This window comes from Maylandia zebra, linkage group LG1 (genome assembly GCF_041146795.1).
Source record: "Maylandia zebra isolate NMK-2024a linkage group LG1, Mzebra_GT3a, whole genome shotgun sequence".
Lineage (NCBI taxonomy): Eukaryota > Metazoa > Chordata > Actinopteri > Cichliformes > Cichlidae > Maylandia > Maylandia zebra.
In genome coordinates, this window is record NC_135167.1 from 2088618 (window position 1) to 2115268 (window position 26651).

General features: G+C 48.6%; 2 protein-coding genes across 5 annotated transcripts in view; both read left to right on the plus strand.

Moving 5' to 3' along the window:
* Positions 1-4135, plus strand: part of adamtsl3 (ADAMTS-like 3) — a 207539-nt gene extending 203404 nt beyond the window's left edge. For all 4 annotated transcript variants that reach the window (XM_014411197.4, XM_014411201.4, XM_024803595.2 and 1 more), the window contains 2 exons: positions 709-923; positions 1790-4135. In XM_014411197.4, the coding sequence (XP_014266683.3) occupies positions 709-923; positions 1790-1908 (334 nt within the window). In that variant the 3' untranslated portion in view covers positions 1909-4135. The remainder of the gene's footprint in view (positions 1-708; positions 924-1789) is intronic.
* Positions 4136-5232: 1097 nt separating this feature from the next.
* Positions 5233-26651, plus strand: part of efl1 (elongation factor like GTPase 1) — a 76304-nt gene continuing 54885 nt past the window's right edge. The window contains exons 1-14 of the mRNA XM_004565733.5: positions 5233-5874; positions 6360-6427; positions 6507-6591; positions 7004-7137; positions 8121-8258; positions 8353-8564; positions 9254-9377; positions 12535-12614; positions 12819-12955; positions 13054-13176; positions 13891-13990; positions 21768-21898; positions 22089-22252; positions 22755-22890. Of these exons, the coding sequence (XP_004565790.3) occupies positions 5784-5874; positions 6360-6427; positions 6507-6591; positions 7004-7137; positions 8121-8258; positions 8353-8564; positions 9254-9377; positions 12535-12614; positions 12819-12955; positions 13054-13176; positions 13891-13990; positions 21768-21898; positions 22089-22252; positions 22755-22890 (1723 nt within the window). The 5' untranslated portion in view covers positions 5233-5783. The remainder of the gene's footprint in view (positions 5875-6359; positions 6428-6506; positions 6592-7003; positions 7138-8120; positions 8259-8352; positions 8565-9253; positions 9378-12534; positions 12615-12818; positions 12956-13053; positions 13177-13890; positions 13991-21767; positions 21899-22088; positions 22253-22754; positions 22891-26651) is intronic.

Here is a 26651-nt window from a genome sequence, read left to right on the forward strand (position 1 = left end):
TTGCTGCAACAGATCGTCCGTCCGTCTGCTGATCCCCTCGGTGTCAGATGCCTGAACTCGACCGCTCGGGGCAATCCCAGTGTGAGGCGGAGCTCCGAAACCTGAGACCGCAGAATCCTCCACCCACCAGCTGAATCACTGACAAAGAGCAGCCATGATGGAGTCCATCAGCCACCAGGAACAAGTAAACTGAGTACCTACCATGTGATCAGAGCTGCTCCTCTTCTACAGAGACCTCAAACCCGTAAAGCTAAACACGCTGCCGTTAGTTTGGCTCACGATGTGCTCGGGCACGCTGGCAAGCGGCTGCTGGATCGAACCGTTGCTACCTTCCTGTTTTCTTCTTCTTCCTGCCGAGCGTCGGGCAGATCAGCAGGTGGAGTTTGCCCATCTACGGCCACGAGAACAGCTGCACCACATCCAGTGTTCTTTCTGCTTCCAGGCTGAGAACTTCCTGCGTACAGCGATGGAGTCGTTCTTTGTAAAATGGCCAGCAGAGCACGGCGACCTCTCTTTAACCTGCAGGATGCTTAATTTGGCTCCCATGGCAACCACTAACTGAATAAATATTTATTAAAACCTCACAGGTAGAGCTGGATGGCGTTGTGCTCACAGCTCTAAGCCAGTAGCGCCGACCGAGGCGGAGCAGAACTGACACCATCAGAATTCATCACCAATCCCATCAATAACTCCCAGTCTCTCTTTCAGACCGGTGTCCGTGCGCAACTGTTCCTCTGACCTGTGCGATGTTCAGTGGCGTCCCGGTGTGTGGCGAGCGTGCACCGTGGTCTGTGGGAGTGGCTTCCAGTCCCGCAGGGTGGACTGCGTTCACAGCAAGACCGGCCGGACTCTGGCCGACCAGCACTGCGCCTGGCTCCAGCGACCCTCCACCTGGCAGCACTGCAACACCGCCACCTGTGGGAGTAAGTCTGCGCCGCGTCCTGCGCTCTTTAGGTGAAGCCGTTAAATACGTAAACCTACAGCTGACCTGTGGCGTGTGCGATCGGCCACGTTGGACTTGTTTTATTCAAACCGCTAAAAAACCCTGAAGGTTTCTTAAAGTTTCATGTAAAAGTTTATGCAGATGAATTTCACCTTTGTGGGCTTCGGGCGCTGCACAGTCAGGCTGATTGGAGCAAACCAGCAGCTCTGAATGACAATCAGTAAATGTTAAATGCTTCATTTTAATCACCGGCGGCGGCGCTCCTCGTACGTCACGACATCCTGGACGCGGGCCGCGCTGTCAGCAGCTCACGAGGTGATGTCAGTGTCAGAAAACTCACAGCTGCCCTCAGCCCGTCATTTTCACCCGCTAACGTTCAGAAAAATGAAAAACCTTCCTGTTTTTGAGCTTCGCTCGATATCGACACGTATCGATCGCCTCATGCAGGTGGTGGCGTTAGGTTGGGTGCAGACTGCGTCAGCCCCGTCGGCCCGTCAGCAGGAAACGCTGAACTGGATAAGCAGAAGAAAATGGGTGGATGGGCTTAATGTTTTATTCAGTGTGACTTAGAGCGAGTCAGGTGTTGGAGTTTGTGTCCTTAAAAAGATGCACCGTGTTTAACGTGAGAAGGATCCAAACTTCTGTTCAGAGTGTTGTGAGGCACGGTGGTCACAACTTATAGCAAAACAAGATAAGGAGGAGTCTGTGGGCGCGCACGGCCTCCCTGTCATTTGGGGAACCGTGAAATCTGCACCATCGAAAACCTAAAACCTCCAGAAACACACCTGTAATGTTTTTCACGGTGCTAAATGTGAGATGAGGTGTTCATCGTGCTTCTTCCTGCAGGTGAATGCGAGGACACCACCCAGTACTGCAGTGTGGTGAGGAGGCTGAGGCTGTGCCATGTGGACACGTACAAACAGAGATGCTGCAGCTCATGCCTGCGTGGCGTTGACTCCACCTAGTGGCGGTGGAAGGTTTTAACCGCACGCACGCACACACACGCACACACACACACACACGCACACACAGATGGGTCTACAGGAGGCGGGAGCCTGAGCAAAGACTAAGACGGACAGCCCGTGAGTGCACGCCGACCCCAACGAGCTTCAGCGTGAATCTTTCACAAACTGAAAGGAAATCTGACGACAGGACGAGCGGGCTTGACTTTCTGATCTGGACTAAACTGTAACATGAAGACAAGTGTTCACTATGTGGATCAAATAAAGTTTGTGATTTTCCTACACAGACAGCTAGTTTCCCGTGAGATTTAAAGAAGCGTGTTTTCTTGTCAACGAGACGGTCGGTCTGCCAGCAGCACGTGACGCCTCTGCAGCGTCGCGCTTTTCTGTCTCTGATCTCTTTATTTATTTGTGCAATTCTTCAAAAATGTTTTTATAAAACGACACAGTTAAAAACAGAAAAAAGGAAGTTCCAGTTTGTTACAGCTCGGGTCGTTTCTGCTCCCGGCGTCGTTTCTGTGAACGTTAATGAAGCCGGACGAGTGACACGGACGGTGTCCGAGCGAGACGTGAGGGTCAAAACTGACTCGGCTGCTAAGAAACTGGAGCGGTCCTTTAATCGGGCCCTGCCGTTACATCGGTGTCGCCGTGCCTCAGCTGCTCATTCCTTCACCAGAGTCCAAGTTTCCCAGCTTTTCCATCCTGATGAGTTCGACTGACACTGAATTCTTGTTTTCTTTGAACATGAAATAATTTTAAAGCATTGCCTTTAAAATCCTGCACTTGTTTCTGGGATGAGCTTCAGTGTTCGGTGCTTGTTTGATTTCTTTACTGATCTAAGCCGTGGTTCAGTCTTTACTTATTACATTTTTTTTAAACAAGTCGATTCAGTCCAGCAGAAATGTCTCCATAAGTGAGCCGAGATGTAGGAAAATAAAGTTAAATAAGACAGAATTTATATGAAGCCTTACTGAAAGTATAGTCTTTATAATTTACCAGTAAAATACTGTAACAAAATTAAGAAGTAATGAAAAAAGCTGCTTGAAATAGAATAAATATTCACTTCAGCACAAATAAAACACGACATGAAATCCAGACTACAGAAAGTAAACAGATTTTTAATTCAGTTTTATTTCTTTTTATGGACCCAAATCACAGCAGTCTGAAGGTGAAGAGCGTCCGACCCAACCTCTTCACAACACAGACTGTATACAAAAGATGGACGTCACCACCGTGACACCGCCCACTGACTCGTTAACGTGACATGTAGTGACGTGAGGTTCTGGCTCCTCAGTTATAAAGTATCAATACAATAAATAAGTATGAAAGATCAAAGTAGTGACGAGGCCACGGACTCATCAGTGGACTGTGGGCTCATTTCCACCCAGATTTACTTTACAACCAGAAGATTCGCCCCCTGCTGGCCAACACAAACAACGCAGGTTTAAGACGGAGAAGCTCGTTCCATCTTTCATGTACAGCTTCTGTGTGGGCACAGCTGTGATAACCCACCACAGCTGTTCTTCTAAATCGGTAAACAGGGATGCTTCCTGAACCTCAGAGCCACACAGTATGAGCAGTTTTTTGGTGATACCACGTTTCTGCTGCTGGTGGAGCTTCAGTTTGCCTAAGCACGGATGTTCTAACCCGCCTCTGATCCTCAGCCGTGACAAAGCTTTGTAGAATAATTTCAGCTCACACTAAGACACCAGCGCCACACTGATTTCCACCGACGGGGTCTGCTCATGTTACCTTTGTACAGGTCATCATACCGACGTGCTGCATTGTACAGTGTCCTGTATATACTGTGTTCTAAGTGCAATATCGTACTCTGAGTGTAGACTGTGCGAGGCCTTTATTTTCTTACTTCCTGTTGTATTTTTAACTCCTGTTTAGGATATAAAGCACTCGTATTGTGTACGTTGATCAGGTGGTGCGTTCGCTGCCCCTCGCCTAGTTTGATTTGCATGTGATGTTTTCTTGCTCCGTTGTGACAGACCACTCATTAACGTGTTCAGTGTTTCTCTCTGGCTGCTGATGACTGCACGGTACGGCCAATCGGATGTGACGGCATCGCGCTGCTTGCGGACTTCCAGCTTGGCTGAAAGAACGTGCGACAAATCATAAATATGCTTCAGGTGACAGTGCAAAGGAATAAAGACGGTTTGATCACTTCATGACTGCTGAGCTGCTTTTTGTTTGCATTTGAAAATAAAAATGTTCCCAGAGAGCGATGAGAGTTTGTCACTGACTCAGACACGGGTCCACATCAAGTGATATTCAGGTGTTTCAGGGCGAGTGGCCCACACCATCTTTGCTGGTGTGTTATGGAAAAGGGGGCTTTAAAGGAAACTTACACATTTCACTGGGAAAGGAACATAAGGGGGGGGGGGGGCACAATTTGAGGCATCATCAACAGGTGTACACATGGTGTCAGAGGCTCACAACCCTCTGTGTGTGAGATAGAAACTTCTAATTCCTGATCATGTTTTGGGAGTAAAAGACGTTTTTGTTGGAAACAAAGAGAGACCCGCTCCTGTCTGAAAGTTTGGTGAATGTGAAGCTTTTAAAAAAAAAAAAAAAAAAAAAAAAAATCCCAGCTCTTCTTCTTCTTCACTTTTAAATTTTATTGCCCCCCCCTCCTATGATATCTACAACGGCGCCTGCAGAGGTGAGTCTAGATGGTTTACACTGGTTATGACGTTTTTAGCCGTTATCATCATTGAAACCATTATCAGCTGGGTCATGACACATTCTGGGTGATACGTGAGTTAGAGCAAGAAGTGTGTTAAAAAAAACAGATTGTCCCAAATCAGATTATATATTAACTGGTATCTACACACCACCAACATACGAGATAACTCACAGGAAGTGCCTCCAGCCGCTGATCATTGATATGTTTTGTGTCCGTGTTTATAATAATAGTCTGTAGTCAGCAGTATAAAAGAAGCAGTTATGTAATAAATGAAAAGTGATTTTAGAAATATCCCTGTGACTCTGCATTATTCTACCTATTCTGTGTTTTACATCATAATCAGTTCTTTATATAAGAACTTTTGGAAAAGTCGTATTTAAAAATGGGAATTTCTCAGATTTCTGGTGGCGGGGGTCGGGGCAAGCAGGGTTTTTTTTTTTTTCTTTTCAGGTGAATTTCCATTTAGTGTCAGAATTAATTCTGAATGAATAAATACATTTTTAAATAATTAAATGAGTCAATAAAAGTTAGAAATAAATAATTTATTAAATGTTTTAAATTAAATGAATAGGCATTTAATTAATTATTGAAAGATTTAATTAATTAATTCCAATTCGAATTGATAAACGAAACATTTATTATTTAATGGCGTATTCAATCAATTCATTTTGTCACTCCTGGCCCTCCATACATCCTCCGTGACGTTTACATCCGTTTAAATGCTGACTTGGTTTGAGAGGCGGCGCGTGAACTCAGCGGCTCCAGGACGAAGCTCTTTTTTCCCCAAATGCTCCTGAACGCAGCTAGGACGTATGCCAATGGGCGTGGTTAAAGTGCAGCATCAACTTCCGGGAAAACAACGCGAGTCGGGTGTCCCCCACATGTTTGTAAGATGCGAGCTTGTCACGGCTCGGTTTGTGCGTTTGGCTTGATTTAGACTCCCGGGACGTCGCGTCGCTGCTTTAGAGCGGAAGTGTGCTCTTCCTCCTCTTCCTCTTTTGAGGAGTTTGTGGTGGTTAGCCGCAGAGTTAGCGGCTCCTCCGCTGCCGGCTCTCATTCTCGTCACTCCGTGTTTCAGGGACTTATCTGACGGGTCCAACCGGTGACCGTTGGTCCGTCCGTGCTTTGGCGCTGTGGCTAACATCATTAGCAGGTGAAGGTGGGCTTGTTGTCGGTGTTCACGATGGGACACACCAGCCTGGAGAAGATCATCTCCCTGCAGAGAAACCCAGCCAACATCAGGAACCTGTGCATCCTGGCTCACGTTGATCACGGTGGGTCAAAGTTATTTAGCATTTATCTCAGTTCTCACGTGAGTCACTGTGGGAGGATAAACAAGCACAACGAGCCAAACTCGATCGAAGATTTAACTGAATTGCTGTTCGGCGGGACTGCCTAGCAGGTAGAGTATGAAGAAGGGGAGCTCTTTAATCGTTAGTGCCCAAGTTAATATTCGGCACACTTTATTTACTTACAGCCAGCTGCTGAGTGGCAGCCCCCCCCCCCCCCCCCCACCACACACACACACACACACACACACACAGGGATGCAGGATTTGGCGTGATGTATAAAGTGACTGACATCAGCAGCATCACTGTGTTCTCATATCTAATTACAGCTATACTACTCAAGACTTTGAAGCTTTATTAACACTCACATTTTACAGATGTTCTGTATTCATTTATTTAAAAGTGTTAAACACTGATTCTGTTCCTGAGGGTTTCTGCCAGGATGTCTTTAAGTTTCTGCCTGTTTTCAGGTAAAACTACTCTGGCGGACTGCTTAGTGGCGAGTAATGGCATCATATCCAGTCGACTGGCGGGGAAGGTTAGTGACTGTTGGCTGCAGTTTCTTGGGCAGGTCGGAGCAGGTTTCTCACTCTTTCTTCTTTGCTGTATCTTCACAGCTGAGGTATCTGGACAGCCGGGAGGATGAACAGATCCGAGGAATCACCATGAAGTCCAGCGCCATCTCCCTGCACTACTCACACGGTAACGCTCCTTTGTTCGGCGGGGTTCACTTCACCTCGGGACTAACCCCGTGCTGTTCGTCCGACTGGCTCATGTATCTGTGTGCAGGGGGCGCTTCTGCATCCAGTGCATGTTCTCCCCGTGTGTGCGTGGGTTCTCTCCCACAGTCCAAACACATGCAGTTAGTGGCGGTGGGTTAACTGGTGATTCTAAACTGCCCACAGCTGTGAATGTGAGTGGTTGTCTGCGTGTTGTCCTCTGTGATGGTGGCGACCTGCTCAGGCTGTGCCCCGCCTCTCGCCCTATAACAGCTGTGATAGGCTCCAGAATTTAACTGTAAAAACGCCCCCGTGTGGTCGTCCTTCACCTGTGCTGGACGCTGATGTGTTGTTTGATGCTAACTGCCGTTCTGTGTTTGTGTGCCTCGTCTCAGGAGATCAGGAGTACTTGCTGAATCTGATCGACTCTCCGGGTCACGTCGACTTCTCCTCAGAAGTTTCCACCGCCGTCCGGCTGTGCGACGGAGCTGTTGTAGTTGTCGATGCGGTGGAGGGAGTGTGTCCGCAGGTAAACCTGCTACCTTGCTGTTTCAGAGATGCGCTTTAAGGACGAGAAATGTCATTTACTGTGGATTTGGTTTTCGGAAGTTCAAGGAGCTCAGAAAGAAAAGCGTCTGGACTTTCTTGAAGATGTTCCACCTCTCATCTGAGAAGCTTCTGTAAGAGCAGTTGGTGGAGAGGCCCAGATTTTCCCTAAGACGTCCTCTTAGGGATTTCTTATCCGTGACCCTCTTGGGACACATCCCCTTTAGGGCTTAAAAGTCTGGGACTCTCCGCCACCAGAGCGAGTTTTAGATTCTTGACTGGAGATTTGTGATTGGCTGAACCTCAGCCTCCTGAGATACTCACAGAGCCACTCAGGTCATCATCATAATGTAACAGAATAAGTGCCCATAAATACACGTTAGTGTGTAATTACATCTTCCAACAAGTTGATGCATTTTCATCAGCAGAACCGTGATCGCAGCGGGAGCCAGTTTTGGTGAAGCCGCCATGTTGAGTACAGGGACAGATGGACGTCAACGTTCTGCCCGGTCATGTTTTACACATGTGGCTGGAGACAGTCATCATACGGCTTATAAGTTACTTTAAATTTAAACATCACAGACAGCTTTCAGACTATATCCGACTATTTTTGCACATGTTCCGTTTTGTCCTTCTCGCACACACACCTCAATCATCATCCTGATCATCCCGCCTTCAGACATCACATGAGTCCAGCTGTGTTAGGTCCACTTTCCTGCTGGCTGACAGATGCTGACAGATGCTAACAGCAGCACTTACTGACAGGGACTCCTCAGCAGTCCATCTCAGTATCGCTGTCATCAGAAGTGAGCTTCTCTGAGATCAGCAAGAAATGTGAATAAAACCAAACCGTCGTTATCGCCCTCTGCTGGTACTTCAGTACAGTTTGTGTTTATGACGCAGTCTTGATTTCTAACTAAGGTGTTTCACCACGAGCTCTCAAACGCAGGTGTGTGTGTGTGTCAGACCCAGGTTGTGCTGCGGCAGGCGTGGCTGGAGAACATCCGGCCGGTTCTGGTCATTAATAAGATTGATCGGCTCGTGGTGGAGCTGAAGCTAACGTCTCAGGAAGCTTACACTCACCTGAAGAAGATCCTGGAACAGGTGAGGACCCGGCTCTGTCAACCACGTTTTACCGTCTCTAACCAACACCTGCTGAGTCGTACGCTTCGTGCACCGCCGTGATTTGTCCTTGCAGGTGAACGCCGTGACGGGAACTTTGTTCACATCTAAAGTTCTGGAGGAGCGAGCGGGGAAGGAGGAGGAGGAGAAAGAGGGCGAGAAGTCGAGCGGAGACCAGGTTTACGACTGGAGCGCTGGGCTCGAAGAGGTCGATGACTCCCACCTCTACTTTTCTCCCGACCAGGGAAACGTGGTGTTTGCCAGCGCCATCGACGGCTGGGGCTTCAGGTGAGGCGGCGTCGATTCACGGAGGGAGCAAAGCTTTGTTTGCAGGCTGCAGGACGCAGAACATGAACTGAAAGACTCCAGTGCCGCGGCTCAGCCGGCTCGTGAGGCCATGATATTCATGCTGGTGTAAATTAACTGACCGGAGTCACTTTTAGGGCCACAGTTTGGTTTGAGCACAGGCTTCGGTGCTGTTGGAGTTACAGATTATTCTGTGCAGAGACATGAGCCTTTAATGCAGATGTGCATATATAAGCATAATATACAGCAGTGCAGGAAGAGTCTTCATTAAAACCCTCACGCAGAATAAAGGTGCATGCAAACCAGAAGGACAGGCGAGTGCAGGCGAGAAGCACCAGTTTAGTTTAGTAAGGAGAGTTGTGTGTGCACCCTGTGGGCTGGGTGCAGTTCAGGAAGATCATCCAGCAGATGGCGCCGTTCTTAAATGTAACATGAATACAGACCCAGCTGAGTGTTTGCCTTTCAAAGTAAAATACATTGACCAGATTTATAACTTTGCATGAATTTCAATATAAAATACAACTTTAACCCCGGGCTGATCAGCTCTGCTCAGCTGATCAGCCCGGGGTTAAAGTTCACGTCTGTGTCACTGTTAGCCTTGAACAAAGAAAAAAAAAAAAAAAAAAAAAAAAAGCTTCTGGATGTTCATGGAGGCTGATTCTGTTTTCCAGCATCCAGCATTTTGCTCACATCTACAGCGAGAGGATGGGCATCAAGAAGGAGGTGCTACTGAAAACCCTGTGGGGAGATTTCTACCTCAGCATGAAAGCCAAGAGGATCATGAAAGGAGCTCAGGTGACACAGCTGGGAGGTTTATGTGGTGTAAGAATCGCGTCTGCAGTCAGAGCTTCCTGGGATGATAGTTTCTACAGAGCACCGCGGTGTTTGAGACCGTGGTAAAGGTGACACGTTTCTGCACATGGACAGAAAAATGTCAGAGACAAGCGAGCACACTGCAGGAGTACAGGCAGCTACGCTTTGCCTCCATCTGAGGAAACGGCGTTCAGGTCATGAAATCATTGGCGAGCCAATAAAAGGCGAGAACAGTCAAAGCTGTCAGGTTTTATTTTAAGACCTTAAAGTCGTTAAGTTGCCCGTATCAGCTGGTCTTTGAGTCACAATTGATGAGACGAGCATAATAAAGCAGTTTAACATCAGCTGATGATGTTCTCCACATCACTGCAGCAGGGTTTAATTCATGTAAAACCTGAAACTGTCAAAGTCGGCATGTGTCTGTGCACCTCCTGCAGCAGCCTCACCTGTCAGACGTGCACACCTGAAAGGGAGCACAGACAGATGCAGTTAAAGTTGTGATGTAAAGGTTTCCAGTATAAAAACAATGAGAAGCTGAAGCCTTTGGTATCACCGTGTCGATGAGGTCGTTTGCATCTGTCATTCTAAACTGAGGCATCAACATTAAGCCAGGTGTTCAAAGTGGACTTTTATTCCCGAGACAAACGAGACTAAAAGCTTCAGGCAGGTTTAAGCTCAGCTTAACAGACGTGTTTGTACTCTGACACAGCAGGATCAGCGTGAATGCTAAACTACGTTTATGGCCTTCAAACCTGGACCCGGCCTGTCCACTTAAATGCGTCAATGTTTTATTTGGTGCGTCTCACGGTGAAGTTTAAAGTGCAGCAATTCAGACAAATAATCCACATTCAGGCCAAGTGGGCACACAGCAGCATTAAAAGGAGATTAACCCCAACTCCACCTAACCAGAGAACCCTGTGGGGGAGCCACACCCAGCAGCCTTTCTCACAGAGGCGGTCCCAGTACTCACCGAGCCGAGCACGCCGCAGTCGAGACCAACGAAGTTGCACTTTAAAAAGATTTGAGTCCAAAATGGCTCAGGCTGAGGAGGCAGCTTAAATAACCAAGACTCAACCTGCCCAGGTGAACGGCTTCAGGGTGATAGGCTCCGCCCACCTCTACCCACAGCTAGCCTGCAGTGAAAACGACTCACTGATGGTATAATTACCTTTGGTGTTTTTATTCTTAGTGCCACCATCAGGTCACACTTCAGTCTTGTGCACATGCAAAGAAATAATAACTTAGAACTGTATTTATATTATTTTATTATATTGCACCTTAAACAGAGCAGGAAAATATTCATTCAATCATAAACTGACAGGTGCAGCCACGTTAAAGGCAGAAATTTATGAATCGAGGTGAAACTGGAAAAGGAAAGTTTTCAGTGAAGCATTAAAAGATCAGAGCAGAAGGTTTTTGTGCTGTTGGAGCATTTTAATGGCATCATGTGACCAATAATATCGCTGCTGTGAGGTCACTGCACTAACAGGCCGTCCAAGAAGGCGGAGCTTTGAGAGTGAAATTCAAGGATGTCATTTGGATGTCACCGAGCACTGACAGCAGGTCATCTGTGTCCGAGGTCCCGAACGAGCCATTAGGGGGGAACTTCCTGGTATCTGGTGACGGCCACAGAGGTCGAATCACAAAAGTCGGTGATAGCGTTTTTGGATTTCTCCATCTTTTATATACAGTGTGTGTTATGCTCTTCTGCTCCTGCACGGCGAGAGGCTGAAGTCCTGACTGACCCGGCATGTTTATTGGATTGGACCGGTACCGGCCACGTTTCCCAGCAGACGCTCGGCTGCTGCCCCCCCCCCCCCCCCCGGGCCCTGAATGAGGAGTGTTTTGGTGTGTTTCTGTCTGGCCAGCGCTGCAGCCGTCAGGGGCGAGCGGAGGAGGCGTCAGTGCCTGCAAAACAGAGCAGCGATGGAGGGGCTGACCTCTTATTCATGCTCGCTCGTCATTCACAGGCACGCCGGCCCGTGAATGACGCGGTGAGGCTTTTTAGCAGCACACTCACAGGATGGGGATGAGCTGTGTGGGCTGACCTTCTGAATCGCAGCTGGATGCAGTCGCTGTGTGTCTGCAGAAAAACGTCCTCTGTCCTGTGTCTTGGGTGTTTTTTCCCTCTTTTCATGGATATGTCACCTCATGTTTTAGTGTTGTGTGTGTTTACAGCTCACACAGGCTTCAGTGTGCTCACCTGTTGATGTTCCTGGTAAAAGCTGGATTTCAGCAGAAGTAGATGAGAAGTGTTGCATCAGTGAGCTTCTCTGATGTTACTTTGTTCATTCGTCAAATATAGAATGAAAAGAGCACAAACATGTTACCTGAATAACGACATGAAGTCAGTGAATATTAGTTTAAAGGTGGAGTCGTGCAGTGTTTATGGTGAATGCAGTCAAAGTGGACTTTGCAGGTCCCTGCATTCTGTCTAGTGTCCAGCAGGGGGCAAGTCCTCTGATCGTGCTCTCTGATTACAGTAAACACTTTACAGTTTATGGTCTCATTTGCTAGTTTGAAGTCTTGTTGAATAAAACAAGATGCTCCTGTTTGAAATGATGCTCACAGAGAGTAAAGCGGACAATAAATCAGGTCGTGGTCATGAGCCGGCCTCCGGGCTTCAGGAACCCGTTTGCTGATGCGTGCAGCGCGCCATGTTGGCCTTTTAGATTCCTGCACCTCAGACGGTCCACACTCACAGGCTGAGGTGCTCCTGTATTAATGATCCATTTCATAGGGAAGGTTTCAAAGCTGCCCCAGACACCAGTGCAGAAATCACGTAGTGGGCAGGAAGCACGATGGCCAGCATCCAATAATAAAACAAGAGGGAAGCTGAAACAGGGGGAGGAGCAAAGGACAAGACGAACACGAGGAGGTGACGCGATGACCTCACAAACACGTCAGGGAGGTGAACGGCAAAAGAGCAAAAACAGAAAACCTTCAAAATAAATCAGGAAGTAAAGACGCACAGAGCCCAAGAAAAAACTCACAATGAAAAAGTCTGATGTGGCAAATCCAGCAAACGTCCTGAATGGTTCTGGTTCCAGGAGGTCTTTGCTCCTCTGCTTTGTTTCTCGTAGGAAAACGATTCCTTGCACTGATCAGATTTTCTCCTCCGTGTGCGACGTCCCTGCAGGCCAAAGGAAAGAAGCCGCTGTTCGTGCAGCTCGTGCTGGATAACATTTGGAGCTTATATGATGCGGTCGTCATCAGGAGGTTGGTTAACTTTTATTATTTCAGTAAAATGAGTTTTTATGAATAACCTTCTAAGAAACACGAGGAGGCAGCGATGTTCCACAGATTGTTCTCAGCTGCCAGGACGTTTCCACACAGAAGCTGTGATGTTCTCAGGACAGGTGGGAACGCGTTCCCGACCCCGCGGCCGTAATGGAAGAACTTTCTCTTTATTTAAATCCCCAGAGACAAGGAGAAGGTGGAGAAGGTGGTGACGTCACTCGGGGTAAAGGTGATGGCCAGAGACTCGCGTCACTCCGACCCCAAAGTCCTCCTGTCTGCCATCTGCAGCCAGTGGTTACCCGTTTCCCAGGCCGTCCTTTGTATCCTTTGTCCTGTGAGGTGAGCGCGTCCCTCGGCAGGACGCCAGCACGACATCTTTGTCCCGCCTGTCCTCGGTGATCTTTAACACGCGCTGCAGCCATGGTGTGTGAGAAGCTCCCCAGCCCGTTAGAGATGGCGGCCGAGAGGGTGGAGAAGCTGATGAGCGTGGGAGCACGCCGCTTTGACTCGCTGCCCGAGCAGACGCAACACCTGAAAACAGGTATGCACGCACACGCACACGCAGTATTTGTTTGGGATTTCTAACCAATGACAGGAGCTCTTTTGTGAGCATGCTTCTGCACGTCCCAATCATCTGTGCAGATCGATGGTGACTCCTCCTCTGGCTCGTGTAGCTCTGAGCGAATCAGGACTGCTGACACCATATCAGCTGTTTTGCTGGCCCCGCCCTGAGGAGTCGCCGTCTTCTTACTAACCTCCTGCTCAAACACATTTTTATAGATTTGTTTTTACTTTCTTTTATATTTTTGCCTCTTTTCGCTGTCGCCTCGTCCTGGTCGTATTCAGCCTCACGTTGGTATCAAACAGGAAGCACAGCCTTCAGATCCTGCATCAGCTGATTTAATTTGCCTGACTTTGGTCGGCTTCAGACGCTTCAGACTAATCTGACATTCGGCGGAGCCTCGTCATGCAGTCTGTGATCACAGCTCCTTAATAATCACCATTAGATGCTTAAAATCAGTAATTATAAAGAGTTATTGTTGAACCCACTGATAGCAGCTGTTTGCAGTGACCTGTCAGTGACCGTGTGGTGGGTCAGTGGCGTTAACGTCTCGCAGTGATCATCAGGGCGACGGAGGCGCTGTAACGTCGGGCGTGTGGTCTGTTTGGATTTCGTGTTGTTGTTGAAGCAGCTCGCTGTTTTCAGCTGTCGCTGTGTGTTTGACTCTTTTCCTTCATTCCTGGTGTTTCCCAGCATTCCTGCAGTGTTCGAGTGAGGAAAACGCTCCTGTCATCGTCTTCGTGTCCAAGATGTTTGCCGTGGACGCCAAGGCCCTTCCTCAGCACAGACAGAGGTAGCTGTGTGTCTGTGTGTGTTCATGCAGGGGTGTGTTACTGAAAGTAAAACAGTACTTATTTAGTCAAAGCTCTCACCAAGAAGCTTTATGCGTCCTCACCATCAGAAGAATTTCAGCCTGTGGCCTTTTAGCTTCAGCACTTTACTTGGTGCTGACCTCGAGTGCTGCAGTCTCATTGCCTTTGAAACGGCTGCTTCAACGTTGCAGAGCAGGTGTGAGCCGCTGCTCGCTCGCTCGGCTAGTCGCTGTCTTTAAGACATATTTGGTGCATCAAGCGGCTCCTGTTTTATTTCCGAGGCGTCGCCACAGCAGAAATGCGTCCTGATGTAAGCCTGAGTGTCTCCGCTGCACAGCGATAAACTCTCAGTAACACGGGGTCAGTCGATGAGTTTGCAGGTCAGTCGGGTCAAGCTGCCGTTTCCATGCAGCCTGTGGAAACAGTGCGAAAACATTTGATGCAGTCTCTGGGCAGTCGTTTGTGTTGGCACCACGAGTATCACAGTACTCCGACCTCTGACCTCAAATTAAAGGCGTGAAAGGTCAGGTATTCATAAAATGTCTTTTATTTTTAAAACTCTGCTGCTTTTGTTTCTGACGGCAACATCAAGGAAACGATGCTGATATATGAGGATCCTGGATGTCACGTCTCACCCTCCCACATGTCTGTGATTTATGACTTAAATATTAATATTAAAGAGCTTGGAAAGAAAAACTCAAGCAATTCCTTCAATTCAAGGAACTTAAGGAGGTTCCAAACTCCTATGTCAGTAATTATTATTTATTAATGTTTTCTGTTTGTTTACTTAATCATTACTTTTACTTTTTTATGAGTGTGTGTGTGTGTGTGTGTGTGTGTGTGTGTGTGTGTGTGTGTGTGTGTGTGAGAGTGTGTGTGTGTGTGTGTGTGTGTGAGAGTGTGTGTGTGTGTGTGTGTGAGAGTGTGTGTGTGTGTGTGTGTGTTGTGTGTGTGTGTGTGTGTGTGTGTGTGAGAGTGTGTGTGTGTGTGTGTGTGTGTTGTGTGTGTGTGTGTGTGTGTGTGTGAGAGTGTGTGTGTGTGTGTGTGTGTGTGTGTGTGTGTGTGTGTGTGTGTGTGTTCATATCTTTGTGGGGACCAAAAATTGAAAGTTTACCAAACTCGTGGGGACCAAAATGCCCGTCCCCACGAGTTTGGAGGCATGTTTGAGACTCAAAATGTGTTTGTGGTGTCAGGATTACAGGTCGTGGTTGGGGCCAGGGAAGCATTATGTCCCTGACATGTCCTCACTATGATATGAAAACGAGTGTGTGTGCGTGTAGCCAGTAGGTGGCGCTGCTGTCGCGCCTCGTGGATGTTTGGTGTCTGGACGAAGGCCCACTGTCTGTATTTTGAGGATCATAAATGCGTCTCCAGAAACACAGCTGATTATTTTTGCTGTTTATTGTGAAATCAGTTCCTGTAGCACACAGTCAGAGATGAAAATACTTCCTGTGAAAGCAGAAGCGCGTAATGACACGAGGAAATGTGTTTCCTTGTAAAACATCCATCATCTGGAAACTGCTCTGTTTTAGCTGCACGTATATTATCAGAGAGGAGTGAACGGTTCCCGTGCTGGAGGCAGAAGCTAGCGTCAGAGCGTGCTGTGCCTGGCTTCCTGCGGTGCCCTCTGCGTCGCTGGAGCACCTTTACCTCCAGTTTGTCTCTTACTCCAGGAGGGTTGGTGGTAGGACACAGCTGTTGGCCCTCTCCCGTCCGTGCGTCCTTCTCGGAGGTGAACTGAGGGTAAACCACAAACCCCCCAACAGCCAGTGATGGATGGAGCCGTCCTGGCCTATCCTGGCCCGCCTGTCTCTTCTTAGGACGCGAGCGCGCTTTAACATCACACAGCTCCCTTCCTCCATGTCTGGCCCATTAATCTAAGCCCGGTGTCACCGAATCTGTCTTCAAGCCCTTTATGAAGATGGGAGACAAGGTCTTCGACTTCCTGCAGCGAGATGAATAGCGAAGCTGTGTTCGAGCTTGAAAGGCTAGGATGACGAGTTGCAGCGTGGAGTGGATCGCTGCCACGGCTCATTGGAAGCAGATGCTTACAGGAGGCTTGGATTGATGTCGAGGAGTCATTACAGCGTTGGTCCCAGTGTTGGTTTAATGGCCTGGCCTGCGGAGCATGTGTGTAAGCCATTAATGGGCCAGAGTGAACTCGTTGTCTTCGCTCTGCCTCATTGTGCACTGCTGACTGATCTGCATTCGCTCAGTTGTGGCAAAGCTGTAAAAAGCTCTAATGCAATGTTGTGAACTCCATTACAGTGTTCCTCGACTAATAATCGTAGCAGCTAACCAGTGTGACACGAAGACGCTCCGCACATTCCTGTTTATTAGCTTGGGTGTCGGGTCATTTGGACGGTCAGAAACGAGCGGGCTCGCGCGGTTGTTCAACTGCCCCGCAGGACGTGATGATGCGATGACGTTTGGCTGCTCCGGAGTCGTTTTATGCCACAGAGTAGCTTTGACTGCAGGAGGTTTCCAGTTGAGTTCAGGATGATTTTGCATTTTGGGCCTGAACGTTCGCTTCGAGCGCTTCCAGGGTCACGGGAGCCCTCCCCAGCCGCACACAGACACACACTCCCAGCTTTGGCTGTGGCCAGATGTTGGATTAGAACCCCGGACCGTCTTGCTGTGAGGCAACGGTGCTGACCGCTGCACCACCGTGCCTTCTATTATTACGTTCAACACGTTCTAGTTTTCAATTTTAATCCCTTCTCTTCATCACGGTTTGTGATTTCAGCTTGGATCGATCCTGCCACGTGATTGGCTGATGTTGTTGTTAGCTGCGTTGCATTAATGTGGAAATCGTGGGTCGATGTTAATGTTTAAAATAGTCGATTCTGATCAGTCGACCCAGAGGATCACCAGCAGCCACTCGCAGCTTTGTTCTTCCACCTCATCCTCAGAGGGTTTAATGATGGGGTCTCCACCAGTCTGAGCTCCATCAGCCGAGTGTATTTTGGGGTTGTGAGCATATAGCATACAGCATATGCTCCATTCCTCCGCCTCTGTTTTCATCTTCTTGATCTGCAGCGTTTCTGATGCAGACAGATTCAGCCTCAGCTCTCAGCTTCCTGTCACAGTTCTGATCCTAATTGCAAACTGTAGCAGTGCACTTCCAGTGGCAAGCAGAGGAAAGGAGATATAGACAAGCTGTCAGAGGAGGCATGGAGGATGAGGACTAGGAGGTATGTGAAAGAGAGAGAAGGAAGGAAGGAAAGGCCATCTGATATTGTGAGGCTGGAAGGAAAAACCTGTCTAAAGTCCCGGCTAATGAGCTGCGGGAGCTTCTTTCCTCTTTGCCTGCAGCAGGCGTGCATCCTCTATGCTGACATCTGTGTGGCGGCTGACGGCTGACGGCGCCTCATAAACATGTTGTTCGTCACCAACACTCAGGTCCTGGCGCTGTGGGTCACCTCCGACCCAAAATCAGTGAAGTCTTTGACACGAAAAGTTCTGAAACACGGAAAACAAACGACTGAGGCGTCTGACTCTCAGACTACGACACGTTACTTTATGCCAAATAAAAATAGAAGCAGTTACTGTGAATTATCGGCCCATCGCAGCCCTGATGACTGAGGGCCGCTGACGATTCATGTTCATCCAGGACTGCAGGAAAAGAATTCATCTGTAAGGGAAACGACCTCGAGCGGTCGACTCCTGCGAGTGAAAAAAGCGTCTGATAACTCATTAAAGGCTTACCTGTAAAAACCCTTAACATTAATTATTGTTGGATCCTGACTGAGGCGGCAGCTTTAAATCATTAACGGAGTCGCTGCTGCGCTGCCACTTGTCTAATTCGCACACAGCGCTTCCCTCAAAGTGGAGACGCGCGTCTCAACAGGTACTGATGCACTCAGAGCGAGGACAACGATCCCCCGTCGCACCCGCGCGTCTTTTTGCTCATCTCGAGGTCCCAGTGGCCAACCCGCTCGCTTCTGTGAAACTCAGGACTGTGATTGGACAGAAGCATTTACAACACAGAGCAGAGGCAGAGACGGCTCGGTGGCTTCACCTTGTTTAGTGTCAGGTGCGAGGGACGGGCGCAGAGCTCAGGTGCAACGAGCTGCTGAGAATCTGGTAAAAATTGTTAATAAATGCTGAAAATGTGGATTTTTGGACCAGAACTTGAGATGAGGAGGAAATGAGTTCAGGTTTGAAGCGTCACTACTGGCTAACAATGTGCACAGACATGGCGACATAGCGAGGGCGTGACCTGCAGCGTCCTGCAGCGCGCCCAAAGCTCACGGTTCTTTTTCTCAAATGCTGCATGCATGAAATGTGAAATGCGTAAGTCTGCCATGCGGCTGCTGTTGCAACTGGAACGACACCGGTGACAGTGCAGACACTAAAATGATAAAGATTCCTGACATGTTTTTATGCATAAAAGTTGATGAATTTGTTGAATTTCTTCCTATTTCGACTCTTTGCAACACCAGTAAGAGAAAGTCTCACATGTCGGACATGAGCTGCAGCTTTTTCCCAAAGAGCTGTGACATCACGTCCTGTCATCGCACCTCAGCAGATTCGCTGCGAGCCACTGCGTGCTAGTCCAATCAGTGATGGCTGAAAGTCATGTTCATTAAAAAAGACAAACAGTGCTGCGCAGCAGGTCTGATCAGGGTCAGAATATCTGGACTCGCGTGATCTGATCCGACCTGACCGCTCACGCTTTGTGGCTCCTTAAACTGTGGACAAAGAAAACTCAAGTTTACTGTCACAACTTCCTGCCACAAGAGCTTTCTACGCCGTGGTTGCTGTTGAGAAAAACCCTGCAGTGTATATATGTGGAGTCCATAGCAGGGGCAGTCGGCATAAAATCTGTGCCGGATCAGATTTCTGCCTAGGATTGGTCGAGGCCCGGGGTAGCACTGACCGCCACTGTGCCGTTGGCCAACAGGTAGCAGTGGAAACGCTGTAGATCTCACCCTGGGTCAGCACACCTGAATCACGTGATTAGTTCATTACCAGGCCTCTGGAGAACTTCAAGACATGTTGAGGTCATTTAGCCATTTACATCAGCTGTGTTGGATCAAGGACACATCTAAACCTGCAGGACACCGGCCCTCCAGGCCTGGAGTTGGACACCCCTGACATGCAGGGACTGTGCCGGGTCACGGATGTAGTTAAGGACATGTGGTGGATGCTATCCTGCTGTGGAGCAGCAGAAAGAAGCCTGTGAAGTCTCAGAAGTGCAAATCTATTCATTTAACTGCATATGGACTTTGTGAACTGCTTTGCTTTGACATCGAGGATTATAAAACCCGCTAAACAAACGAACCCAAGTCCCAGTCCAGGCGCTTCTTTAAACCTCAGTGAGCGGGGTCTGCCGAGGCCCTCGGTCTTCACATATCTTAACAATTGGGGCGATCGTGGCTCAAGAGTTGGGAGTTCGTCTTGTAATCGAAAGGTTGCCGGTTCGAGCCCCGGCTTGGACAGTCTCGGTCGTTGTGTCCTTGGGCAATCGTTACTGAGTGTCCTTGCCTACTGGTGGTGGTCAGAGGGCCCGGTGGCGCCAGTGTCCGGCAGCCTCGCCTCTGTCAGTGCGTCCCAGGGCAGCTGTGTGTGAACGGGTGGATGACTGGATGTGTAAAGCGCTTTGGGTTCTTAGGGACTAAGTAAAGCGCCATACAGATACAGGCCATTTACCATTTACTCGTCTAAATCCTCCATCCAGCTAAACAGCGGGCTCTGAGCTTTATTTAGCCTTTAACTTACTCACTATGCAGCTTTCATGCAAATGTCAGAGCAGATATCATCAGAGTCACCACCGAGTTTCATTTTCGTTCGCTGGAGCCAGAGTAGAAGACATCTCCAATAAAAATCCTTCAGCAGTAAAAAGCGGTGAAGTGTGCTTTGCAGACAGATTTAATATCAATACATTGTTTAATTTTCCAGCACGCTTTTTTCCTCCGTCTTCACAATGGGAAAAGGTCTGCTCGTGGTCGCGATCATCCAGCCTCAGTGTTTGGAGGCCATTACTTCATAACCGCAGCAGGCGGGGCCAGAGCCCCGGTCCTGGCGTTCCCATTATTACCAGTGAGCGACTGATTTGACCTCCTGTGGAAAAGTGATAAAGTCCGTAACGCGGTGCACAGCTGTGTTTATTTCAGCGTTTGATGTAAACGCGGCATTAAAGGGGAAACCTCCGCTTAAACATCTGTTGGCTGCTTTGTCCTTTTCGGGGGAAATAATGCGAAGCTGACTCGTGCGGCTTTAAGCTGAAAGTCACTCTGAGCCCATTTGTTCTTACGGCCGGGCCGTCTTCCAGTGGGGCCGGCTCTTTTGTGGTTTCCTGCTACAATCCTGAATTCGGGCCGCGGCCCCGTTTATATCCAATTTATGCTAAAGAGAGGTGCAATCAGTCTCAGTGAGTCTGCAGGGCTGCCGCTGTTGTCAGGGGCAAATTATGGGCTGTTTAAAGTGGTTTGTCATCACGGAGCTGAACTCTGTGCTGCATGCCGTCACTCGGGCCTATTGTGAGCAGCTGTGTTGCTATAGTCACTGTGGTCTTTTTGAAGAGGGCATGCACATGCATACACGGGCTAACACGCCAACCGCACAGCGTGCACACACACGCACACACACACACGGGTCATGCAGGAAAACTAATGCAGGGATAATTATGTTCTGTTTTTACAGCTTAAACTCTCCTATCGGAGGAATTTGAAGTCTGTTTCTGAACAGAAGGTTTCAGGTGCTGACAGGAGCCCCGATGCTGCCTCTCAGACCTGCTCCCAGAACCGATCCATAAACATCAAAAACCTGTTCAGGATCATCTCCTGCTGCACCTCTGACCGGCTTCTAGCTCGGCTGCAGAGCACGCCTGATCCTAATCCTTCACCTTGATTTTCAGTTCTGGGAAGTGGGTTGTGTGCAGGCGGGAGCGTCAGGAGTGACTCGTTGCCTTCGGGGTTGGAAACTGTGGATCCTCTCAGCAACGATCCAGCACTCGAAGGCCGCGGCGGCTTAAGAGAGAAGTCGTTTGCATAAGTTTAGGTGGTGGGATCTGAGAGGATGGGTTGGAATCATCAGCTTCTCCGATGATGCCAGTTTAATTCAATTCAGTTTTATTTACACAGCAAATCACAGCAACAGTCGCCTCAAAGCGCTTCATACTGTAAGGTCGACCCTACAGTAAGACATACAGAGAAAAACACAACAATCATATGACCCCCTATGAACAAGCACTTTGGCGACAGTGGGAAGGAAAAACTCCCTTTTAACAGGAAGAAACCTCCAGCAGAACCAGGCTCAGGGAGGGGCGGGGCCATCTGCTGTGACCTGTTGGGGTGAGAGAAGGAAGACACTTTTAGATTCCTGTTCCCGGATCTCACCCTGCACGGTCCCGCATCAGTCCAAACGTCCAGTGGAATTTTTAAAGCATATATTTGGGGACAGACAGTTTTCTTGGTTCAGGATTATTCCACATGTATCACAGTAAATAATCATCATCATTTATGAATCATTTACAGACGCAGAAGGCTTTCTCCTTATGTTTCGGGCGAGGTAGAGCATATCGTTTACCGTTTGCAAGGTTGGTGGTTCGAGTCCAGCCTGCGCGCTGAAGTGTCTTTGAGCACAAACCCAGAGTTGATGCAGAGCGTGAGTGTTGCATGCAAAGCTTAGAAAAAGGTGCAAAGATCTGTGCTGCGGAGGTGCGACTCAGCAATGGGGTGGAGTAAAATGAAACATTTAAACATATAGTGACGTAGTGGAGCGTCTCCAGCTCTGATGGACTCTTGTGTTCAGGCCTCTGACTCAGGAGGAGATCGCCGAGCGCAGGGAGCAGGCGAGACGGCGACACGCTGACAGGATGGCAGCGGAGAGCCACCGAGAGCCCTCCCACTCTGAGAGCGTGTCACCTGCAGGACTCTGCACAGGTGAGCTCGTCTCAGTGACTCGTTTCACTCGCTCGTCTTTATTAATGTGTCTGAACACAGCTGATGCTCAGTGGTGCTTCAGTGGTTTCAGTGCAGACACACAAACACAGACTCACAAGCTGAAAACATGTCCGCCACGCTGTCACCATAAATCTGCAGCGTACAAGATCTGATCTCGTTTCTCTCTCAGCGAACATGGAGAACCTGACGCTGAAAGACTCGAAGCCAGAGGAGGAAGAGGAGGCGAAGGAGACCTTCGTGGCGTTTGCTCGCGTCTACAGCGGGGTGGTCAGGAAAGGACAGAGAGTATTCGTGCTGGGACCGAAGTACGACCCCGCCCAGAGCCTGAGCACGGTAAGCCCCCCGCTCGCCTGCTGCAGCTTGTGTTCGCGGGACGTTGGACCGTCTCGTCCCGCTGCTGTAGCTGCTTCGATCCTGCCTTCACTTCAGTTTTGTGTTCGCACACTTCCTCCCAGCACAGCTGATGTGATGCAGGCTGACAGGTAGTGTGAATCCACGTCCCTGTGACTGACGGCAGGTTCCTCCGCTCGGCCTCATGTGTTCATCATTTATCTTCAGCCTCACAGAGGAATATCTGGTTAGCATTGAGTGAACAGCGACTCGAGCTGTGTCACCGTGAGGACCGTGAAGTTTTAACATGGGAGTCTATGGGGACAGCTCCCTGCTGGAGCCTCTAGTGGATCATAGTGGAACTGCAGCTTGTGTAAAACACATTATAAATCCTAAAGCTGTTCAATGCACTGCTTCCTGTGTGCTTTGCAGGAATCATGTGAGTAACCTAAGTTTCTCTCCCCTGTGAGTCTCAGTAACGATGCTCTCGTCTCCCCTCTGTCAGCTGCCGGAGGGATGCAGCGCTTCGGACGACGTGTCTGAGATTCCTCACCTGTCCCGTTGCTCCATGGAAAACCTCTACCTGCTGATGGGCAGAGAGCTAGAAGAGCTGCAGGAAGTCCCCGCCGGAAATGTCCTCGGTAAATCTGTCTCTTTGTTTTTGTCGTCGCCTCGCTGCAGCTGTTGTTCGGTGACGTCCTGGGCTCTAAGCCGTCTGACACACACGAGGTTCTCGTTAATAAAGTTGGATTAATGGCCGACCTGCGGGAGCGTTTGGGGCTTTCTCTGGGGTAGACGTCGTCGAGTTTTCCCTTTGATGTCGTTGGGTTTGTGGTACCGAAAGGGACTGAATCACTCCTGAGTCATGATGAACAGAAGTGTTACAATACAAAGCTGTTTGATTTAACAAAAAGGGGCAGAGGTACCAGAGTGTGTATAGAAATGAATCAGTGACTCACAAAGAGCTATTCAGAAACAGCCAATCACAGAGCTTCGAATCCTTCGTGTGCCTCTAACACTGAGCTGAAAGTGCAGAGATGATTTTATTCACTGTATCAATCATGGATCATAGTAGGGAAATTGTTGTGAAGCACAGAAGCTGTGGTAGAGGCGAGCGAGAGCAGGTAAGTACACGACAGGCTCCTTCTTTCAGGTTTGACTGATCCAGCTTTCATTTGTTCTGTGTGGGCGCCCCCACATGAGACGCTTTAATGGCTGATGTTGAAGTAGTTGCAGTGAGCATCTGATTGGCCAGAGGCCGAGGTGGTGGGAAGCAACCTGTCTCCAAACAAACACCACTGACTCGGAGTCAGAGCGAGCTCGGAGTGCTCGTGTGAACGCAGTGAAGTCGCACGCCTGCTGTAAACTGTAAATGTGAATTTCTGTGTACATTAATTATCATGTTATCACAAAGAGACGGCGTGTTTGCAGACGCAGAGTTCTGAGGTCGTTCTGTAGGTTTAAGGTTTGAACGGAGCTCTGTGACCGTCCTGTGATGAAACCATCGAAGTCATGGCGAGACTGAAATCAGGGATCAGCTGAGCGTGACGCTCATTTTCTTATAGTCTCCTGTTCAATCAAGCAGAGGAGTCGCCCCCTGCTGGACACTAGGAGGACTGCAGGTTCTGTAACAGGGTCTGTGGGTGAAGCTGTCAGTGTTGGTCAGCTCATAGCTTCACGGATCATTTGTCAGCAATGGGAGCTGCAGGAGTGTGTTTGTCACTTAGAAGCAGAGACTCGGGGACGCTGCAGTACTTCGCAGCCCGACATGTGTTTCTCCTCTGCATACCTCACTCCTCAAACTTGTGACCTAAATTCTGACTCAAACCCAGATTCCCACATCACGGCTTTAAAGCTCGCTCCCCTCCAAGTTTCTGTGAGAACTCCTGCTTTTTCCACGCACCGCCTTCCTTCGATTCAGCTGATGACCGTACGCGTGCTCGTCTGACGCTCGCGCTTGTATGCGCGTTATCGATCTGCCTCTGTGATCTCCGTGGACGCCGCTGTCTGCTGGCTTTGTGTCTGTACTGCAAACATGTTCATCAGTGACCTTTTTCATTTAAACATTCAGACACACATTACTGTGGATGCTGGGGGGGGGGCTGCGTGGGCTCTTTATGAGTCATTTCTGGTCAAGTTGCCAAAAAGCAGCTTGGACTCTCTGGACGATGGGCTCGGGGTCAAATTCTTCAGGTACAAATCATGTTTATTATAAACTAATGTTTTTGCTGGCACAGATTTTTCTACCGTGGCTGATGTGAAAGCATCGCTGCGTCCTGACACGTGACTGAATGCTGGGCGAGTATTAAAAGTGTCTGTGCACCAAGATTATACACAAAACTCCACAAAAAGACATATTTGCATTTTTCCCCAGGGGCATTCCTGCATGCACGATGTCGTTGAAATGCATTTAGCATATTTATCTGATCGCTTTATGACAGGCTCACAGCGATTCGTGAGTCCAGCTTTGGTCTGTGGTGCAAACTGTTGAATTTCTTTTTCTGATCATGTCACCTTATTGCAGTGTGTGTGTGTGTGTGTGTGTGTGTGTGTGTGTGGGGACCTAAATCCTGGTCCCCATAAGTTTGAAGGCATTTTTGAGAACCGAATGTGGTTTTAGTGTCAGAGTTACAGTTGGGTTGAGGCTGAGAGGCTGAGCCTTCAGAGAGCTGTGCATGAACCAGTGCTGCAAACCTGAACGAGCTGAAGCATCGCTGAGAGGAAGAGAGGACCAAAGTTCCTCCACAGAGATGAGACAGACTCACAGAAACATCGGTGCAGGTCACTGCTGCTGAACCAGGATCTCCAGCCGCTGGATCGTGACGTTTTCACGTGACTCTGAATCTTCAAATCTGTCTGCTGCACTTTAAGCGTGTGCGCTGCGTTCAGTGCGGTCCCCGGTGCAGCATCGATCTGACTCACATTATTGCTGCTGGATGCTGCTCTGGGTGCAGGTGGGACCTGTGTGAAATCCTCTTGTGAGGCTGTCATGAATAATGAAGCAGGCGTGCATTAGGATATCGACGCGCCGCCATCAGTTGGCATCAGCGAAGGAAGTTATCAGTAAGCCCATCTGCCCTTCAATGGACGTCGCAGCTCGTCTCCTCATGCAGCTTTGACGCCTCACAGATGGGCCGTAATGATCCGGGACTGTTTCAGACTCTGGATTAGTTAAACCTGAGTTGGACTGACAGATGTTTGTTGTTGCTGTGACAGCAGATCAGTCTGTCCAATGGTTTAAAACCTTTACTGACACACACTGCGTGAACAAAATGATGAAACGTTTACCTTAATGTAGCGAGCCCTGTGCTTTATTAGACCACCCAGTGTGAGGGTTACAGTCAATCTTTATTTTTATCTTTCTTTAAAAACAGTAAATCACATTATTATTATTATTATCATTATTATTATTATTATTATTATTATTATTATTATTAGATTAGCAGTGAGGAGCATTATGAGTTTTACTGGTTGAATGTTCTGCTGGAATAATTTCAGGCGTCTCAGAGAAGTCGGCTCAGGTTATTTCCTGGATAAAAAACAATATTTTAGTTTAAAACTTTCTAAAATATTTGTGGTCTAATAATTTGATAAGACGTTTGCTAATATCATATTTGGATGCCTGCAGAGCAGATCCGTCAGACTGAGCTCCCAGGCAGACTTCACAGGCTGACAAAGGTTCATGTTTTCTTGTTATTGTGAAGATTTCGTTCTTTTTAAAAAACAGATATCTGCTCGTCTCAGGCTGTGGTCTGTATTTGTGCTGCAGCGAGTTAATGATCCAACACAGACCAGCGGGTCCACGTCTGAGCGGCTGAAGGAAAACAGAATGAAGTTCGGAGAGGCCCGGTCCTGACCTGAAGCCGACTGAGATGCTGTGGCACGACCTTAAAGAGCAGTTTGTGCTCAAAAACCCTCCAAAGTGGCTGAACTACAACAAATCTGCAAAGATGAGTGTGACAGCTGCAAAAGACTCACTGCCAACACCGGTGGCCCAAATAGTTGTTAGGATTGGTCTATCACTTCCTCACTCCGCTGTGACTGACGGTAAATCACAGTAATAAAATAAGAACAAGTCTTCACTGCCACGGTTTGTCCTGCTGCAGCTCTGCGTGTTCCCTCCAGCTGCTGGTTTTTCGTTTGGTAATGATTTCTGGTGATCATCAATCACTCGCTCATATTTCCTGGCTCGGCGCTCAGAGGTGATGTTTTAAACTTGGAGCAGATGTGACTGCAGCTCTGGTGGCACAGGCTGGATGAGCGGGCGATGCTCACGACACATCGTTGAGATCATTGCTTTTGTTTTGCTCGGGGTGGCCGTAGCCCCGGAGGCGGAGCAGGGCACCCACTAGGTTGGCGGTTGCTTGAAGCCCTGGTTGCGCTCCGATGTGTCGATTGGACT